The sequence below is a fragment of the Epinephelus fuscoguttatus genome, linkage group LG23, assembly GCF_011397635.1.
Source record: "Epinephelus fuscoguttatus linkage group LG23, E.fuscoguttatus.final_Chr_v1".
Classification (NCBI taxonomy): domain Eukaryota; kingdom Metazoa; phylum Chordata; class Actinopteri; order Perciformes; family Serranidae; genus Epinephelus; species Epinephelus fuscoguttatus.
Window position 1 is genome coordinate 34,228,450 of NC_064774.1, and position 22,603 is coordinate 34,251,052.

The window sequence follows — 22,603 nt, forward strand, 5'->3', positions numbered from 1 at the left end:
GTACGCCAGGAGTTTCCTGATCCGGCTGGTCACTGTGTTGGCCTCCAACTGCCTCTTGGCTGAAGTGAGAGACATGTAAGGCAACCACTTCCCCCTTTGAGGGTCTCTTATACTTGGATGCCAGGTCCATTGAGATGGGGATCTTCTGCATCTCCTCAGCAAACGGTGCTGGGTTCTCAAACACCTCCACAAAGACAAGCCTCATCAGGTCATCTACAGTCTGTAAAATATTGCATTTAAATATTGATTTTTTTTTTTGTTATTAAATTAGGTGCTTCCCTGACTGCACCTTCTTTGTATATATTTCAAGTGTTGCCATAATTATTTCATATTTTTTTTATCTGATGTCATTATGTTGGTAATAAAAATAAAATTATTTACAAATTACTGTATGTAAGGTCCGTTTCTACAGCCTTTGCTGAGGGTAAAACAAAACTAAAAGAATACATTTTCGCTTTACTTATCAAACATTTACATTTACATTATCAAACTCTGCTAATAGCTCATAGTAACATATACAAAAAATCTGAAACTCAGATTCCTCTGTAATAACAGAGTTGCCAGGGTTACATGTTGAGTCACGAGGGTCTACTAGCTCTGTTGAAGTTTCTCCCTCTTTCTCCTCCAACGCAACACAAGGTATCGTACTTGGTTTGAAACCTATGTCCTTTATTGGTGTTGATGACAGATGGAAGTCCAAATGAAAGAAAATATATGTACATATACATATGTATATATTTTTCCTGCTCTAACGTCCTATGAAAGTCAAAGGTATGTGATAATATAAGGCATATATTCTGAAGCTTTTGGGAAACAGCGTTTGAGTACTGTGAGGTACTATATCTCAAGCACAAAACTACATATAATTTCTTTGTTCAGTGCCTTTGCTTTTCAGGGTCTGCTCCCTCAGAGTAGCCCTGTACAGCTGTGTGCTGGGATGCCACAGACTGTGTGCCCACTGAGACGATTTGTGGACGGTCCGTTTGGCATCCTACATCATGGAATCTGGATGTAGTGGAGAGGTGTTGGGTACCAGGGCCCTGCTGTGATGTACAAAGGAAAATTAATGTAAAGACATTAATTAATGTTAAGACAAAGGAAAATTAAGTAACTTCAATTGCTATTGCACCAGATAAAAACAGTCAACATCTAAAATGCAAACAGTGTTGACCCATGTAAAATCAGCAGACCACACGTACCTATTCAAACACATGTAGAGACAGCAACATACACATTGTCCTTTAATTACATAAATACCTCCCCAGCTGTGTTTTCAGGACCAACTACACTGTTAGGTAACAATATTGTGAACGGCCCCCATGTAACAGAGCTCCAAGTAAAATACTAGTTGTACATCTACCGTAATTTTACGGTAGATGTACAACTAGTATTTTTAACATATTAAAAGTAGATGATGACAGCTGGCTGCTGTCATGTTGTCAGCTAATCACTCAAGCAGCTAGCGTTAGTTAGCTGCTTAAATTGAGTATTACATACACAAATGTTGAAACTTTTTTCAATATGGAGATGCTACACATCATTAGCTCTGTTAGCTTCGCCACAATTTAATCTTTAAGTTCATTCTACTGAGACCATCCAGCTGGCAGAGTAACTTACTATTAGCTGAGTAACAAAAGCCTCTCAAAACAATAACTTTGTTTAGCCAGTTAGGCAACGCCGACAGCTACAATGCTATATAATATACTAAAGAAAAGGGAAAAACACAATAAGCATAAAAGGTCCTCTTTTAAAGCTAATTCCAAATTAAACTCTCAGTGTGGCCACACATTTTGACGAATAAATGCAGTTCTTAATTCAATCCCAGTTCAAGTGCTGTTGTGTAGTCAGCTAACTGCTTGAGCTAGCGGCAGTTAGTTGCTTAGATCAGCCATCACACATATTGAAACCTTTTTCAACATGGTCATGCTTTACATCCATAGCTCTGTTAGATGCTCCACAATTCAATATTTCAGTTCATTTTACTGAAACCACTCAGCTGGCAGTGTAACTTTCTATAAGCTGAGTAGCAAAAGCATTTCAAAACAGTAGCTATGGTTAGCCAGTTAGCCAAGTCCTACAGCTAAGCACTGAGTGTACAGCCTAACGTTAGCTCCTACAGTCATCCACAACATGTTTGTTTTTAAATAACAACTTCACAACTCATAAAGCATACTTACAGGTTGTGATCCTGAATCTCCAAAGTGAATTGGCCCATCTTTCAGGAGTAACTGCAGTGAAAATTCAGCTGTAAACCGTTGCCAGTTTGTGAAGCAGTCCTCAAGAAAATGGAGGGAACACAATAAAATGTACGAGTTATACTGTTGAGGAATAGAGTTAAAAATAATTTCCAACCACTTATTCCTCCTCTCCTCTTGCTTTGACAGTCCAAACAATGGTAATTTGCGGTTGCACTGAAAAAAAGCAGTCCTCCACAGCGCTTCAACAGTTCAAGCTCTCCATAGCCTCTGCTCCAGCTCTGCTCGAAGTGGGTTTATTTGGGGGAGCGGCTAAGTGGCCAGATGGGCATTGTGTGCATTGATAATGTGTTAGCGATACGACCAAGTTACGGAAGTAAAGGCAGGACCCCTGACAAGTGCAAAGGTGCGAGGGCCCGTTCATTGCTGCTTGCAGCATTAATGAATTTTTGTTTTTTCTTTGCTTGACAAGAGTGACTGCAGGTTAAACACCTGTGGCCAATGGAGAGAATGGGCACAGGTGAGTATGAAGACATGATTAAGACCATCTGTATGGTACAGACTGCCTTCTCCTCACTCTTACTGCCTGCTAGTATTATCTGACCAAGAGTCAAGAAAAGTAATGCAAAGGGTTAGAGATTTAGCTGAAGGGCTAAAAGGTGTGTTTGTGACGTATGGAACGTGCCGCAAGTCCACATGCTGGATTTGTCTGGACAGGTATGTTGACATGGCTCTCAAGCTCTGGAACATTCATCATTGACACTCCAGAAGCAGGTTTACTTAATTACATAGGACCCAAAATAAGTGGAAAGGTTTAAGAAATATTGGTTCCCCATGTTATGTACATTCCTCCAACATATTTAACATTTTTTAGTGTTGGGGGCTGCCCTCTGCCCTCACTTTGGCAATCCACCTCTCCTGATCAGTTAAGATCAGTGGGAGTGTGATGAGGTTGAAAAGCACAACAACTCTGGACTTGAAGGAGCGCTCTGACTTTAAGCCTCTAATCTCATCAGTGCAGCTCAAAGAAAACCAGACAGGTTGAAATTTTTCTGATGGTGTGAGTTTCCCAGGGGGTAGACAATGTGGAAATCTCTTCTTACAGTGCAACTTGCAGGTTATTTTTTTTTAAAAATACATAAATATACATAACCTTGTCTGAAAATTACCATATGAGAAGTTAATTCAGAATTTATTATGGTTTACACGACATAAGGGCACACATTCAGAGGAAAAAGTGACTATTTTTAGCTTCTCTACTAAAAATGCTTTTTTTTTTCAACATCACCTGATACTACATTTTCATTTATCTCTATTTGTTGTAGAGGGACAATATACATTAATGAACATTTTAAAAATAAAATGTAAATGCACCCATAGCCAAAAGGCTAATTTCCATTGGCAGTCCCCCTGTAGAGGGAACACGGCTAAGTGACCTGGTAAAAAAACAACAAATTACAGTAAAACAGTAACATTACTGTTAGAAAACAGTAACATTACAAATATATACAGTACAGGCCAAAAGTTTGGACACACCTTCTCATTCAATGCGTTTTCTTTATTTTCATGACTATTTACATTGTAGATTCTCACTGAAGGCATCAAAACTATGAATGAACACATGTGGAGTTATGTACTTAACAAAAAGGTGAAATAACTGAAAACATGTTTTATATTCTAGTTTCTTCAAAATAGCCACCCTTTGCTCTGATTACTGCTTTGCACACTCTTGGCATTCTCTCCATGAGCTTCAAGAGGTAGTCACCTGAAATGGTTTCCACTTCACAGGTGTGCCTTATCAGGGTTAATTAGTGGAATTTCTTGCTTTATCAATGGGGTTGGGACCATCAGTTGTGTTGTGCAGAAGTCAGGTTAATACACAGCCGACAGCCCTATTGGACAACTGTTAAAATTCATATTATGGCAAGAACCAATCAGCTAACTAAAGAAAAACGAGTGGCCATCATTACTTTAAGAAATGAAGGTCAGTCAGTCTGGAAAATTGCAAAAACTTTAAATGTGTCCCCAAGTGGAGTCGCAAAAACCATCAAGCACTACAACGAAACTGGCACACATGAGGACTGCCCCAGGAAAGGAAGACCAAGAGTCAACTCTACTTCTGAGGATAAGTTCATCCAAGTCACCAGCCTCAGAAATCGCAAGTTAACAGCAGCTCAGATCAGAGACCAGATAAATGCCACACAGAGTTCTAGCAGCAGACCCATCTCTAGAACAACTGTTAAGAGGAGACTGCGCGAATCAGGCCTTCATGGTCAAATAGCTGCTAGGAAACCACTGCTAAGGAGAGGCAACAAGCAGAAGAGATTTGTTTGGGCCAAGAAACACAAGGAATGGACATTAGACCAGTGGAAATCTGTGCTTTGGTCTGATGAGTCCAAATTTGAGATCTTTGGTTCCAACCGCCGTGTCTTTGTGAGACGCAGAAAAGGTGAACGGATGGATTCCACATGCCTGGTTCCCACTGTGAAGCATGGAGGAGGAGGTGTGATGGTGTGGGGGTGTTTTGCTGGTGACACTGTTGGGGATTTATTCAAAATTGAAGGCACACTGAACCAGCATGGCTACCACAGCATCCTGCAGCGACATGCCATCCCATTCGGTTTGCATTTAGTTGGACGATCATTTATTTTTCAACAGGACAATGACCCCAAACACACCTCCAGGCTGTGTAAGGGCTATTTGACCAAGAAGGAGAGTGATGGAGTGCTGCGGCAGATGACCTGGCCTCCACAGTCACCGGACCTGAACCCTATCGAGATGGTTTGGGGTGAGCTGGACCGCAGAGTGAAGGCAAAGGGGCCAACAAGTGCTAAACACCTCTGGGAACTCCTTCAAGACTGTTGGAAAACCATTTCAGGTGACTACCTCTTGAAGCTCATGGAGAGAATGCCAAGAGTGTGCAAAGCAGTAATCAGAGCAAAGGGTGGCTATTTTGAAGAAACTAGAATATAAAACATGTTTTCAGTTATTTCACCTTTTTTTGTTAAGTACATAACTCCACATGTGTTCATTCATAGTTTTGATGCCTTCAGTGAGAATCTACAATGTAAATAGTCATGAAAATAAAGAAAACACATTGAATGAGAAGGTGTGTCCAAACTTTTGGCCTGTACTGTATATATATATATATATATATATATGTATATATAATACCCCCCCGCTCCCCCAACACACACACACACACACACACACACACTCACTCGGTCCGATCCACTACCAATGACAAGATCTCATTACCCTCAGCCACACAAGGGTGTGCATCCCCCAACCAGACAAGAAGAGAAGAAGAAGACAAGAATTCATATCAACAACAACAACAAATTTCACACAACAAACGGATAAACCACACTCTAAAAAATAATTCAGCTGCTTAGTAAATATCACAATAATAAAAAGCTATAATACCTTAATAAATAATACATAATAATAATGATAATAATAAAATCTCTAAATATCACTTAAGTGGTTGTTTGAGTTGGACATACCAAAATAAATGCCTAAAAATCCAACAATTACTTTTGTCTTAAATGTAAATGTATTGTCTAAGTTTATTTCACAGAAAGAAATTAGTATTTGACTAACAAATTACATTTATCAGATATCCTTAATATTTTTTATATACTTTAATCAAAATATTTGCCGATGGAGTAATTGTACTGATCAGTTTCAAGAACTACAATTATTACTCATTCCAAATCAGTATTCTTCATCTCTAACAACAATTTAAGAAATTGAGTAAGGTACGCGCCTAACGTTATGTCGTGGACGCCATTAACAGCCGCACAAAGCGAACGTGCTCATGGGAAAGCTGCTTTTCCGTCTGCTCAATGGCTGGAAACAAGCAAGAGGCCATTAACGGAACGAGTCATTTTTTCATCCTGGTAAGTAACCAGCTTTCAAAAATTAAGCAGCGGTCAAACATTGAATCGGTCTCCGTTTATACGCAACTTTATAAGGTGTAACATTTTGAATACTGTCGCAGCTGTGCGAGCTAGCTAGAGACTGCTACACCTGATAGAGAAGTCTGTCTCAGCTTATACATGTTCTTCTTTTCATTCGACTAACGTGTTGTGTTAAACGGCTGCGGTAAGTGTGTTTTTCTCTGTCTCGTTTTGCTGTCGTTAATGGCCGCACTTCTCTGTCTCCTCCTCGGTGTGTTTGACCACCGCAGAGCAGTCAGGCTGAAGCCACGTTTCCACTTGGCTTTGACCACATTTCTTATTGTTTCAGCCACAGCTTGCATGTTGGGTCACTTAGCGAACTGTCAGTGTTTGTGTTCGTAACTGCTTATCTTAGTTTGTGCTGAATCATATAGTTTGGCAAATTAATGCAAACTTAGCTACTGTTGAACAGCCTCCCTCTGTACCTGCGGCACCTGCAGCAGAGGGAGGGGAGGAGGATGTCTGTTTTCTGCACTCTTTCTAAACCTCACGCAATTTTTTGATATCAGAAATATTATCGAGTTTACTGACTCAGATATTGAGTTTTTATTGTGATTTTGTTGTTAAAAACTTTGCTGTTGCTGCAGAAGAGATGATATTTGGTTACCGGTATATTTAAAATATAAATCTGCTCCAGTCCTGCTCTAAATTTAAATAATAAAAACTTAAAGAAAAAAAATCTAATTAAGAAATAAGAGTTATGCTGAAGAACAAGGGCACTAAGAGTCTGGATGAGAATAAAATCCTAATAATACCCACCTTTTAGTTTGGAGGGATGAGAAAATCATGGTTCAAATCCCTTCACTATATGCCTCGTTTATCCAGTGTTATATTTTGGGGTTTCAGAATTTCTATTTCACAGAACTTTTTAATTATTAATCTGCTTGTTCTATTAAGGCATTTTCTATTTCATAATTTGGATAAGTTGGACAGTCCTTATGTTTTTGTTATATTTTGGGGGGAACACTTGATAATGGCTAGAACAAGTAAAGTTGATTTTTTCAAAAATGTTAAATATTTTCAATATCTGTTTCACAGCACCATGATCACTAATGGAGAGGAGGTTAACAAAGATAATGAAACAGAGAAGGTAAATGTCTTACTTTAATTGTTCCAGGAGGATAAAATGTGTAAACACTAAAAAAAGGATTCTAAGATATTTATTTGGTTTAATACAATTTCAGGAAAGCAGTGAATGACATGAGTAGCACCTGGATTTTGGCCATGTTTGATTGCATTGGACAGGGAGCAGTTACTAGTTACAAAAGTCTTGGACATAATACAAACTTTTACTAATTTTATATGTCTGATATATCTGAGCTGTCCCTTTCCACTAGTCTGTTAGTTCCCCATGGTAACACTATTTATCATCCTTTTTTAGGTGGCAGCTTATGGGATGGCAATGTAAACTCTGCACATTTGTGGATTCATCAAAAGGAGCACTTCTGAAGCATTATCGAGTGGAACATGGTACCTTTAGTCATGGATATTCAGTACCCTGTCTTCATTTAAACTGTCCTTGCTCCTTTAAGACCTGGGTTAGCTTGCGTGTACACTTGTTTAGATCCCACAGTTTGCAAGAAACTGAAGTGTGTGAAGTGGTGCAATCTTTCAGATGTAAAATTTGTGACTCATTTTATCCTAATACCAAAGACTATTTTCAACATATTAATTCCCACTTGAAAAGACTTGAAACAATAGAATGTGCTTTTGATGGATGTGATTTCAAGACAAACATATATGGGACTTATGCAACACACAGAAGTAGGAAACACAAGTCCTATTCATGGAAAGATTTTAAGGCTGATGTGATTGAAAAACATCCCGTTGGTAATGAGAATGATATCGACTTTCCAGTGTTGCAATTATATGGACATGTGGACATAGATACCACCTTAGAGTTGGAACTGGCAGAGGAGGTGATGAAGATTTACGTGAGCCGCAACCAAGATGGGTCAGTCGAGGAACCTACTGATGTAGGGATTGTGACTGAGGGCATCACTGTCCTCAGCAGCCTTGGAGATCTTAGCAGAGCCTGCTGCCATCTGTTGGGACTAACCTATGTCTTGGATCTGAGATACCCCAAGAATCTCAAATTCAGTTTTGAGGTATTCCAAAAAGTACTGGTGGAGCTTGATCCTGGAAACCTTTCAAACAAGGTTCAGAGACTGAAAAATTATCTGCGTATGTAGTTTCAGCAAGATGCTCTCCTTACTTGGGAATTGCCTTTTGGACTGTTGTTGTTTGCTGTTTACTTACTCTACATGAATGTAAAGTCTTCCTGTTCTGGGTTTGTTTCCAATACATGCATGATGACTTAATGGGTAATTAAGTAGTTATTTACAGTGGGGTTGTGTGATGTACTTGTGCACAGGAAGTGCATTCCATACAGTAGGCCGCTGTCTGGGGAACTGCCCGTTGGTCCGACATCCCATTGTTCCGACCACATTAAACCCATTGTTCCGAAGTCCCGTTGTTCTGAAACCATCATGATGCCCTGTGGTTAAGGTCTGGTTAGGTTTAGGCACAAAAACCACTTGGTTAGGGTCAGGAAAAGATCATGGTGTGGGTTAAAATGAAAAAGAAAGTGGCAAACACATAAGCCGTGAACCTGCTTCACCTCAAGCCTTTCCCAGCTGACCCAGAGCCGGTCGTGGCGCACCATCAAGGTAGAAATACGCCCGCCGGGAGCCGTTCAGCACCGCGGACTGTCGGAATAATGGGATGTCGGACCAATGGGCCGTCAGACCAATGACATGGACCCGCTGTCAGCATGTTCCCATTTTGGATAAGCAAAGGGGAGGTGGACCAGAAATGCTAGGCTATATACAGCTGTCCATTAGGTCGGTAACTAAAATGCATTTTAGCCACATAAACAAAAGCCTTCTTACAAGAGTCATTTTTTGTTGAAGTGTACGCTATAATAAGAATATGTTTAGCTCGTTACCTTGACACCAGACAGCATTTTTTTTTAAAGCACCAGATGAATTAATTAGTCCCAGCTACCAAAGTACATTGAGAAAAGGAGCAATTTTAACTTACTACCACGTGAGTCATTGTGCTATTGCTGTTAAACACCGAAGTCACAAAATAAATGGACTCTGGTGGCAGGGACGAAGTGATTCATGTTTTTAAATTCAGGTTCCTGTCTGGCAGCAAGGTAACACAGCAAACATATTCTTAGTATATCATACACTTAAATTCTTTAAAGTGGGCCTTTTTTATTTGTCTAAAATCTGTTTTAGGCGCTGGCCCTACTACAAAGGAGTATATTGTCTGGCATCTCTGGTCTGGTCCTATTCCCGTCTGCTTCCTCAAACTGGGGATGTGCAGACTGCTGTCCACTGTATATAATATACTTAGTATTCATAAGCACCTGATATAGCCACACTTAAATTCACCCATATTATGCATTCTTTTGTTGTTGATTTTGGAGACCAGACTTGGTTGGTCAGTAATATTAATTTTGTTGTAAAATGTCTTCATAAGGCAACATAGATGGCTTGTTGTTCTGTCTTATTTCATGGGTCACAACCATGATGATGACCCAGTTGCAGAAATAGTTAACATGTAATAGAAATGGCCAAACTTCTTGTTGATGGCCTTGTTTGCTATGTAGTTAATAGAGACATCAGTGTTAAACAGAAACTGTTTTAGAAATGGTTAAAAACTCACTGTAGAATATTTAAATTGATAGATGGGCATTATTGTTTGTGCATTTCACCCTAGTTTAAGGGACCTCTTAAAATGTCCACTGTTTTTATAGCACTGACATTGTGACATGTCATTTGCAAAGTAGACCAAGTGGAATTTAGACTTAATGTCATGTTTTATACTGGTCAAAGTTGACAATAAATGTTAAATTTCAATTTTACTGTTCTCTTGTGCTTTGTTTTTTTCTTTATCATTTGTTTTTTATATATATGTTGACCACAAGTAAAATATTCTAGAATAAAGAGTAAATAAAATTAGAAAAAAATAAATAAATGTAACTGATATATGACTTAAATTCAGTAAAAACATTCAGTAAATATAGCACAGTTGTTTTGTTAAATTGAGTGTTATTTTCTGTTACATCTGCCTAGCATTTCAGTTATATCTAGTCATCATGTTTAGTAGTTTTGACTTACTGTTACTATTACATGGTAGGGTTGTGCCAATGGGCGATCCGGAATCAACGCCTCCGCCCGCTCGACACAAGCATACTCGGGCGTACTATAAGCGGAGCAGACTCCGCGAGGAATGTCTGCAGTCATTCGGGCTTTCATAGTCGAGTGCACTTCCGCTTTGTAGTTTCCTGTAAAAATGTCCGTGAAAAATCCCCGCGATGTGAAAAATACATGCCGAGCAGTCGTAAAATCTGAGCTTTGCGCGCACAGGGCTTGCAGACGTCCGCTTTGAGTCCGCGCAGACCTCCGCGGAATCCATTCCATGTATGTTCCGCCCGAGTATGTTCGGGCCTTAACGCGCATGTCGCGGAGTGGTGAACAAACCAAACAACACAATGTCAGGAGAAATTGAAAAGATATGCTGTCTATGTAAAGTCAACTTGCTAATTAAGGAGCCATTACATGTTCAAGAGTTTTATAAAGCTGCTCAAACGCCAAACAGAGGCTATAAGTGAACGTTTCAGCAGCGACGCGTAATGACCCCCTCCCCCAGCGATGACATCGTTCATCGGCGATTTCACTAGATGGCGATAGGACGATAGGATATGGACAAGATCGCCCAACTGTCACAGTTCATCTCTGCCTCACCACTCTGCACCTGCCTGCTTCAATCTGCCAATCAGACACACCCCTCTCATCAAGCCAACTCCTCTCACCTGTGCTCTCTGTTCTGGCTGCATTTAAGCCCCTGCTCCACACTCATTCATTGCCAGATTGTTCTCGATGCTTGCACCAGACTTTCCAGCGTTTCTCTGCCTGATCTCCCGGTTACGACCCTGCTTGCCTCCGACTATCCTGCCTCACCGATCTCCTGGAAATCACCTCAGCCTTCCGTCCCCGACCACGATCCTTGCCTGTCCCTTTCTGGATTCTGCCTGTCTGCTCCCTTGGCTATCCGGTGATTACCTGATTCAGCTCTACAGAGTGAGTGTTACTCTCGTCTCCTCTGTGGCTTCCTGCAGTTCTGTGACTCTGATTATTCCTTCACTGAGTGAGTACAAGACTGAGTTTTATGGACATTACTCACCAGTGTCCTGGTTTGGTTCGGCTGAGCCTAACCTCCAATCCTCACTAAAGACTGTTAAAGGCCAGCGGCCAGAAGACAGACTGTTTTGCCTACTGCCATTGTTTCCTGGACGTGTGCTAATAAAGTTTGTTACCAACGATACCTGCCTGTCTCTGTGCTGCTATTGGGTCCAAACCAAACCCTTTACACCAACTCTACTACATGGACTTAAGATTTTAATTATATCTACTCAATTTTATAAGTCGTGGTACTAAATGTAGTTATACTGATCAACTTAAATTTTTCACTTGGATTTACTCAAGTCATAAAGTATATGTAAATGATTTCACAGCTTTAAAATTTACTCTATTTTTCAGTGTAAAAATGTTACACCAATATAACTGAGTAAACACTAGTTAGAGTTTTTAGAGTGCATGTACTACAGGGGATGCAGGCACTAATGTTGACAGATTTGGTTGTAAATTAGCCATTCCTTTAGCTTTTTTTTAAAATGAGCTGTATGAGATGGACTCTCTTACGTTTTTTGGGATTGTATTCCACTCGTTACATGCCCTATTGGTAAAAACTGATTGGCCAAATAAAGTTTTCCTGAATGGGATCTCACAATCTCCTCTAGCTGCCCCTCTGGTGACACTTGTTGTGGGTGATCTAAACTGTACAAGGCTGCAGAGTGGAGGTGGAGCTAGGCTGTGATGGATTTTGTACATTAGGCAACAGTTTTTGAAAATGACAAGATTGTTCCACTTTAGAAGCCTATATTTATCGAGTATTGTGCAATGATGAAAGGACTGATTTTTTTTTTTTTTTTTTTTTTTTTTTTAAATCCAGAACTTTGAGAGCTTGTTTATATAAGGATATGACTGGATTTAGAGTAGTGGAGTTCACAGTGGCCCAGGTTGGTAAACAATAATTAATATGAGATATTATATGTCACGAGAGGGACTCTGTGTCCTTGACCCTGCCTCTGTCCAATGTGCAGTAGTAGGTGGTAGTGAGTCTGAGTAGTAGTAAACTTGTGAGTTAGTATTTTTTCGGTTGTTAACAGTGCATTTCACCATTTGTGATTATGCCGAATTATTGTGTTTGTGCAGGTTGCACAAACTGGAGTCTGTCAGGACATTGAGTCCACCGTTTTCCGGACAGAAAAAGCAGTGTAGTTTTCGTGCCTGGGTGCGTTTTGTGCAGGTGAAGAGGTGCGATTTCAGGGCTTCATCTGTGAAGAAAGACGCGGTTGTGTGCAGCACTCATTTTGGACAGGAGGATTATGGGCGGCGTGAGGGTTGATGGGCAGTGTGTGGCATGTTATGTCTGGTCTGGGGGTCAGATTCTCCACCAGAGCCCAGAAGGCATCCACCTCCCTGCAGCACATACTCTCCACAGCTGAGGACATGGGCTGGCAGTTCCCACACAGTCTATCATACAAAAAATTGTCAGGAAATCTCTCTCTCTCTCTCTCTCTCTCTCTCTCTCTCTCTCTCTCTCTCTCTCTGTATATATGTTTTTGTTTTTTGTTTTAATTTCCTACACATTTATTCACCATGGTCACCATGGGCTTTAAGCTCCTGTTACTGGAGGGTTGAAGTACTTTGCTATGGGTCCAACAGCAGCTCTACACAACTGCGTCTAATAATCTGCCAGTTCTATCTTATCAGTTCATAAAGATCATATCTTCAAAAAATCACAGGAAATCTGGGCATTTTTAACACGGACCCTATTTGGACCCTATTTTCTCAAATGGTTTACTTCTGACCAACTACCACAATATTAAAAACATGCCTTATTCAACTGAAATATCAGTGAAAGGTAACAGTACCTAAACAACTGCTTACTAGATTTTAAATAAAGGTTTAGTGTGTCAGATCTAGTGGCATCTAGCGGTTAGGGTTGCAAATTGAAACTCCTCCTGTATGCCAAGTGTGTAGGAGAACTATGGAGGCTGACGCGAAAAACGCAAAAAACGCAAATGGCCCTATTAGTGCTCTTTGGTCTGTTCTGGGCTTTTAATTTTTTTGTGGTTCCCTTTGTATCAGTCTGTCACCTCTCTACATTCAGAGGTTTTGGCAGGTCTGTGATCACAGTGCAGGCAGAACTCTTCATGAGTTCTTGTTTCCTCATCAGCACTTTGTGGAGTTTGAGTTGCGGGATGGATAATTGATCAGTTGATCCGATCACAGCTGATCAGATCAGATTGATGGATGAGGTAACCAGCTGTTGCTGAGGCAAGTAAAAGCAAATTTTTAGAACCAGCGCAATGAATGATTAAGTTTCTGTGCTCCGAGAATGTCAATAACCAAACGGTAAATATATTACAACAGCACTCCTGATGGATGGACCAGCCCCAAAAATAGAAATTCATTTGTGGCACCAGACGTTGATATTGTGGGGGGCTGCCACAAATAAATAGATGTGTGGGAAATGCTGGACTCTGTGGAAGAGGACCCACTCAGTATGTATCAAGGCTCATTCAAACCAATTCTTACTTTCAGGTGATTCTAAGCTAATGAAAACATACTTATGAATATTATATTCTATTTCTACGAATATACCCCTCTACAAAGATCCTAACTAAACCAAGTTCCCAACATGGATGTCAGAACCCCCAGATGGTTTGCAGTATAAATCTAAGGAGGTCATAAGATGATTGATAACAGAATTAACATATTAGAGAGAATTAACATATTGTCCTACACATTTTTTTCTGACTTCTCTCTAAATCTAACCACTCAAAAAAAAAAATACTTGCTTCTATAAACTATTCAAATTGCATAAAACTATCTCTGAAGAGAAAGTTCACTCTTTAGTTGAGCTGCTAACAACTCAGGCATGAAACCCCAGGCACCAGGGTGGCAAATGGCCTTGTTTTAAAGTGTAGTAAGGCACCAAGGTTGATACTGTACTCGGCATCCAAGAAATTCCACGTTTCAATCAAATTTAGATTGTTTTGAATCCAAGGTTATAACAACTACCATCACCAATAAACAATATTGCCGTGACATGACCCCACCCTGGTGATGATGTCATCACTGCCTTTTTTTTGTTGTTGTTGAGCCAATTACTTGAAAAATAGCTGTGGCCTGTGTCCAATTAGCAGAACAATATCCAAATTGCCATTGACTCAAAGAGAAGGACTGAAAAATGTGCTAATTTGGCTCTGATGCAGCCCCTCAGTCTACAGTCACCACTCTGTAACTTCACTCAATGTCCCAACCACAGCACTATGTGATTGGTTACATATCCCAACCAATAGCATATCAACACTGAAGGCCGCCGTGCCACAGACAGCAAGATGGAGACTGGACCTGTTCCAGTGAGTGAACAGATTCAGAGCTGTGTGTCAAATGTGAGTTTTAATAAATATCACAGTCTATACTACTTGTGTATAACACTTGGGGGTGAACTGCCAAAACGCCATGATATGTTGCTTTGTCACTGCTGTAAAAAAAACAAACAAACAAAAAAAAAAACTGTTATAGCCTTTTTTAACATAGAAACTGACCTTCAGATCACCAAATCATTACTAGGAGACTGTTAGTCCCTGTTCCACAACTGCATATCCATACTAAGTACTAATCGTTGCAAAACCAGTACATTAACCCAGCTGGCACAGGACGTCAATATGACGTCAGAAACATGTTGGACTCTTATGTCAGTCAGACGTTAAATTTGGGTTGGAATGAAAATCAGTTTGATGATATTTTAAATATCTAACAACTTTGTGTGAATGTTAAATAAAGCTTTGCAGATGTGGTTTTTTTGACTCCATACCTTATGACTAAATGCTGTTACGCTATTTCAAGATGACCCTGGCATGAGATGACTGGAAGATGTTGGATTTCTTTTTTTAACAACACAACTTAAAACCAACAAAACATCAACCTCATCTGTCGTCAGTATTCTTCGTCAAATTGACATTGGCATTAGACATTGTCCTGACACTGAATTTTGGTCACCTGACATCACACCCTAAATTCAACAAAATGTTAACTTTTAATGGAGTTGGTAGCAAGCTGGGGCGGCATACAAGACTTAGTATAACTATCTCTTTGTGAGAAATAGGTGGAAAATATTTATTTATAATTTAATAAAGCAGGGCTGTCACAACTATTCATGATCAAGAGATCTAGTGTAATTTTTGAGAAAGACTTGTATTTGATCTTGTTTTTGTTTTGTGCTATAACTTTTTCTCTACAGTCACCTTCAATCAATCAATCAATTTTATTTGTAAAGCCCAATATCACAAATCACAATTTGCCTCACAGGGCTTTACAGCATACGACATCCCTCTGTCCTTATGAACCTCGCAGCGGATAAGGAAAAACTCCCCCCAAAAAAACCCTTTAACGGGGAAAAAAACGGTAGAAACCTCAGGAAGAGCAACTGAGGAGGGATCCCTCTTCCAGGACGGACAGACGTGCAATAGATGTCGTACAGAACAGATCAGCATAACAAATTAACAGTAATCCACATGACACAATGAGAGACAGACACAATATATTGATCAAGAAAATGCAGTTCTTTAGCTAAATGGACTCCATCTCCATCAAAATAAGGCTATAGAGACAAGAAATTGAATTATTATCAGGCTGGCCGAAGGTGTCAGCATAGGTGTCAGTATCAGGTCTGAAAGAAAACATATCGATTGACCTTGAATAGTGAATATGTGTATATATTTAACCTGTTGTAAACACTATGTAGCCACTATAGTATCCTGAGTTCAGTCTATCACACAAGGGCTGAGCTGTGATAGATTTAAAAACCCATGAAGACCAGTTCACATTAACAGTGAACACAGGTTCTCCCTGGATTTTCCAAAGCTTTCCGACTGTGGAAACTGTAGTTTTCATGTGATACAGCTGAAGTGATAATGTGTTGGTATCATATGGTCTCAGGATGTTTATTTTGACTGAGCAGTCCCTTGAGTAATTTATGAAGCAAGACAATCTGACCATCTGGGGGACAGTTGAGAAAACCACACAGCCAGTGGTCCATAGCAAATATCTTAAGCAAGAACAGAATGAGAAATAAAGTCATAATAAAATCTGATTCTACACAGCTGGGTTCAGACACAGGTGGTTGCCATGGTAACCAGTTTAAACAGCCTGTAAAAACTTAATCTGGGTCTTATGAAGCCGCTTATGTTTTGGATCCAATCCTTTACTCAGTCTGATATTTGCCTTGACAAGTCAATGCAAGTGTGCCAGAAAGACTTAAAGTAACTTTGTTCCCTGAGCTTTAGTGAGAGTCCAGCTGACACAGACAGCTGATGTTTTAATGTTAGCACACAGATGCATGGTGTTTTCTCATTCAAACTCAACCACACACACACACACACACACTGCCTTGCAACCACCTGCTCAGGAATACAAGCCTGGAAACCTAATTGTATCTATAGCTATATGTCTACATGGATGTTAGCTAGGGGTGTAAATCACCAGATTCATCACAATATGATACTATACGATCTTTTCATTTCTACGCAAACCATCTTTTTCATAAAACTTCAGGTCTATCTGGCTTAAAGCCCTGAAGGAAAACTTCTCCAAACAGCCATAAAACAACAAGATCATTAAACAAAAGTATCGAATTCAGCTCAGTAACAACTGTCAAGGTTCATGGATAAAACAATTGATTTTTGCTAATCACCCATTATTAGCTTAAGCATGTTTACAATGCACAAATTAGCCTAGCAGCTAGCGGACTTTGTTTCCTCTTCTCATAGCTTAACAAATTACACGTAAAGTCATTATTATTCTTATTCACCAGCGGTTTAAGTCACTGTATCCCCTGACAGAACAGCTCAGTTGAATTTCAGTCTGCAGCTAATGTTGCTACTGTGAGAAGTAAGCAGAGTGAGACACTCGTCCAGGCAGGTATGTCATGTTTTTAATCTCAAAACAGTATTGTTTACATACGCTATGTACTCTGTCTGTTGATCCTTATTTCAGGGTTGCCAACTCTCAAGCATCTGAATCTCACGCATTCAACTTCCATCTCACGGTCTCACACTGCCCAACCAATTCTCACGCCAGTGATGAACACTGGAAAAAAGGCTGGCAGCTGAGTATTTTAAATTAATTTCAAACAGCCGGCGCACCAGGTGGGCGGAGCCAGACTTCAGAGAGGGGAGAGGAGAGGGGCAGACTCCACCTGACCGGCATACCGGTTGAGTGAAATGGAGTGTAAGCAAATGTTTCTATGGAAAACTACTCTCTGATTGGTGCGCAATCCATACTTGCGCTTTGATTGGGCAGCTCTAGTCTCACAGTCAGCCAACTATGGGCCGTTTCATGCGCTGGGGAGGATGTGACTTTTCAAGTGAAGTGAGAGACGCTTGACTGAACTTGAAGAAAGGTAAGTCGGCTCACTGGTAGTTTGATGTCTTCGGTAGCGCCCGGACCGCATATTGGATGTCCACTAGATGCGTCGCGTGCGCGTTCCGTCAATTTCTACTGGAACTTTAGCGGCGCGCATGTGAGCGGCTGGAATTGTTGGATCGCGAGATCATAATGTCACGCGATAATTTGCGGAAATCCTAGAGGTATAAAGCAGGGCTGGACTGGAACAAAAAAATGGCCCTGGCATTTGTGGCCATGGCGACCCACTATGATTGGTGAAATGCCATACGCACATACTATGCTGTTACCAAAATTAAAATAAATCTCAGTAGTACCCTACGTGCCCTGGAAGAGAGTACCAAGGCTAGAAAATCAATGTGCTCATTCACTTCTCATATACATCCTGGTGGTAGTAGATGGCCACGGAGCTCACAATGCTTCTGGTGAAAGCACTTGCCAAAGAAACTCTACAAGATTTATCATTTCAATTTTTAATAAAATGTGTGCAAGTACAAATATGATTATATAAGTTATGAATAATAAGAAATAAGATAAGATTGCATTTTTTTGTCCCAGTCCAGCCCTGTACACAGATCATTGAAAGTCCTTGAATTTATCTATTTCTGTATGAAATTGCGGGGCGGCACGGTGGTATGGTGGTTAGCACTCTCGCCTCACAGCAAGAGGGTTGCCGGTTCGATCCCGGGTGTGGGAGCCATTCTGTGTGTTTGCATGTTCTCCCCATGTCAGCATGGGTTCTCTCCGGCTTCCTCCCACAGTCCCACAGATTGGGGACTAGGTTAATTGATGACTCTAAATTGTGAATGTGAGCGTGAATGGTTGTTTGTCTCTATGTGTCAGCCCTGCGATAGTCTGACGACCTGTCCAGGGTGTACCCTGCCTCTTGCCCGATGTCAGCTGGGATAGGCTCCAGCCCCCCCGCGACCCTCAAGAGGATGAAGTGGTTAGAAGATGAATGAATGTATGAAATTGCATGAAAATAGGATTTCGCCATGTGAATTTCAAAATTTTCTCAGGGGAGCACCCCCCGAACTCCCCTTGAAATCTTTCTGTTTGTCACAACAGGACATATTACTGGATTTAATGATATTGGATCGTTGATCATTAAATAGATCTATTGATCAAGATCGATGGATTGTTACACCCCTAATGTTAGCTGAGTCTGTTGCTCCTGTCAGCGATTGGAGCAGCTTACAGAGAGCAGAGGAACAAGGAGGGGGCTGCACTTTTCTCATTATTTTCTGAGACCCCTGCTAAAAAACAGCAGTGCCCAGCAAGTTTCCTCCTTTTTTCTAAAGAATGGAACAGATGGTGGAGGCAGTGGAGGAGAAACCCTGCAGAGCTGCATGTACAAAGAGGGAAAATGCAAATGTGAAACATATTGTAAGCAAACTACAAAGCTGGACAACCATTCAGTCACCATGTTAAAGGAGTGGTCCGGACTATTTGAAGTGGGGTTGTATGAGGTACTTATCCATAGTTGTGTATTACCTACAGTAGATGGCATTCAGCACACCCACAGTTTAGAGAAGCAGGACGGAGTATTGCCAAGGAAGCTAAGATATGTACTGCTGTGGACGGGGGCAGCAGCAAAATGTATTTAGCCACATAAAAAAATCAGTTAAATGTACACTGTAATTAGAATATTTTCACTGTCTCACCTTGCACACAGCCATTTCCAATGGGGAACTGTAGTCGTTATCTATGCTCTCTTCAAAGCCACCAGACTCCTTTGACAAACTAGAATTACCGCCCCCCAGTTAGGCCTATATGCCTTAGCGCACCACTCAAGTTTCTCTTACAGTTTACATCAATGTCTGTGAAAACATGGATGCTTCAGAGTACAACAAAATTGAGGTAGCAGCTCTCAGATTCAGGGCAATAAAGGTATAAGTTAAAAACAAGGCAGCAAAACAACAGCAATAGAAATATGATAAAAAGAAACTATAAATAAGAAATAAGAAATATCACTTAACTGTCTACAATCAGCATAGGTGGAAACACAATTATCTATCTATTATTATCTATTAGCTATCCAATTTCCCAGGGAAACCCTGCTTTGACGGTATCAATATAATTGATGCCACATAAAATAAAACATTAAATCCAGGTTGTCATAAACCATGATTTTCCTTGGAACACAGCAGGGGGTTTATAACCATGGTCTATAGCAATGCTGCAGCCACCCAGGAATGAAATAGGGATCCACAATATTGGATTTTTTTGCCGATATCTGGTATAACAACTTTTTTCCCCAGCTAATTTTAGTGATCATCAAGTCTCTTCTGTAGTATAACATTAACATCATATTATACATGCATACTCTTATCCTGATGGCCCACCAGCAGATGGAGAATGAAATAGAATGTGTCTTTATGTAATATTCATTCATTGTGCAAAATAAGAAAAAGCATGTTGGCCAATTCTGATAGATCATTTTAAAGCTAGTATCAGCCGATACTGATGACATGCCAATATTATCATGTATCCCTTGGATGAAACATACTGGATGAAAATGAGATACAGCTCTCAGGAGACATCCATCCATTCTTTATCTGTACCTGTTTATCCCAGCTGACACTATTTAAACACCTCATTATTTGATTATCAAATATTTTATCTCTAGTTTGACTACTAAATCAATACTTGGGGTAAATCAGATGACTACTTGATGACCTCATCTTCCTGCCACTGACTTATTCCAACATTGACAACACAGATTACATTTCCCTAACGTTAGGGAAATGTAGCTACATGTATGTTAGCAGTGTATGTGCAGCCAGTGAAGGCCTATACCAGGGAATACCAGCACTTTCTACTGTAAAACATCACCAATAAAAGCATATAAACACAACTGGACATGTCGCAGCACGAACTGGATCTGAAATGGAGGAGAAATTTGAAACATTGGTAACCGCGTTTGCGTTTTCCTGATATTGGCACGTAGCTACAGGTAGCAGTGTAGACTATCACTGTGTCTCAAATCACAAACATCCGTTAGTACACTACAATGTAGTACACTATGTACGGTAGTACATAGGTGTAGTACAAATGGACGGTAGAGCCTGATCGCCAACATTTGACCTATTGGCTTCTATTTGACAACAGTAGTGCAAAAAACATAGTTACATCTGTATAACGTCGTGGTGTTCACTATAGCGCTACCACTGACTTGTATCTTATGTCTTTGTTCATTTTGTCATAATACTGAAAGCTTAGAAATATGAGAATGAGGTTGTCATGGTTAAACCCATGTTTTCCTCTCACACTTGCATGCACATTTTACTGACTTCATTTCTGCTTCCCATCATTACTGACACCAACAAAGAGATCTGATCACACCATGTCATAACTGTCTAATCTCACATTAAAAGAGATTAATCATTGCATAAGAATTAACAGACTTGGCACAGTCAGATGGATGATAACCTGTACTCTTTTAGCTGACTACAGGCTGTCCAAGCTTTTCTCCAAATTTCAGAGAGCCCCTGCAGGTGCATGGCAGTCTGCCTGGAATCCGTCTATCAGATAGGCCTATTTCACCCGGTAAACTCCATTAAGATGTGAAGTACAGGGACCAGAGTTAGGAAACTAGAGCACTACCTGCCGGTCATGAGTTGGCTCCTGGATGGGCTGCAAAGCGGCTGCACATAATAATTTTCCAATTTGACTCCCTGCGCTGCCAGCCGGTCCAGAGTCGGGGTTTTGATCTCGGAGCCGTGATACCCAACGTCCCGGAAGCCCTGATCATCCACGAGGATAAAAACGATGTGAGGCGGAGAGTTGGGCTTATTAAACTCATTCCCTCGGTTGCGCAACTCGGCATTCCAGTTTTCCCACGACATCTGAACGCTCCATGTCTGGGAAATGATGAAGCTGAGGAATAAACTAAGCGGGACCCACAGGATAAACATGTTTCAGCCTGATTCAGAGCTCCAGGTGCGGTTAGTGTCGGTCGGTGGGGCGGTGTGTGCGGGCGGTAACGTGTCGCACATATTCAGGGGGAACAGCAGCACTTGGAAATCGGGTTCGCATCGTTTTCGGTCCTTTTCTCGAACCACACCGTCCACCTACAACTCCGCGGTTTGCGGAGAAAAAAAAAACATCGGAGGGGAGGACACTGTCGATTAATCCACGTGGAACCTGATACACCTCCTGATCGGCTGGTGTTTCGGTTTTACAGCACACTCTGCATGTTAAAAACCTTCACAAGTTTCAAATGTGCATGAAACTACACGGAGGTCTGTCTATCATCCCCCTCGACTGTGGAGTTCTTGTCAAAAGACGCGCAGAACTTCCACATAACTAACAGCCAATGAAGCAGCCAGCGCAGACAGTTCACAGCAGATGTCCTCCATCCTGTCACACTGCGGTCCTTCCCAGCACAGAGCACACGGAGGAGTGAAGGATTTCACTGCTATCTGCTAAAGGAGGCAGGTCCATGTGGATATCCTCTTCTCGCAGGAGCGCCCAGCAATACACTCTGTTACGATGCGTTCAGGAACAGCTCGAAAAGCCCATGTTATTAATTTTTTTTTATTTATTTATTTAGCCTATTTTTGAGTGTCATTATCTAATACATGATTTTAAACAGGGGGTCCGTGACCTCCTAGAGGGTCCTCAGAGTTCGGGAAGACCGGGGTTGGTAGTCACACTTGCTCTTGTGTGAATTGCTCATCATCAAAACATCTTTCAATAGTCATTCCTAAATTAAATAAAAAGCTTAAAGTCTTGGCATGGAATGGATATCCTTTTCATTTTTACAACTTATTGTAACAAGACGAAATTCACCACTGTCACACATTGTGACAAGTAACCCCATCACAATAAAAGATTAAAAACTCTTTAGTTTTAGTTTTTTTTTTTTTTTTTTAAAGATACACATACCAAATCC

General features: G+C 40.6%; 1 protein-coding gene across 1 annotated transcript in view; it reads right to left on the reverse strand.

Annotated features, from left to right (window-relative positions):
* Positions 1-22,338, reverse strand: part of arsj (arylsulfatase family, member J) — a 38,558-nt gene extending 16,220 nt beyond the window's left edge. The window contains exon 1 of the mRNA XM_049568845.1: positions 21,313-22,338. Within this exon, the coding sequence (XP_049424802.1) occupies positions 21,313-21,623 (311 nt within the window). The 5' untranslated portion in view covers positions 21,624-22,338. The remainder of the gene's footprint in view (positions 1-21,312) is intronic.
* Between the last annotated feature and the right edge of the window lie 265 nt (positions 22,339-22,603).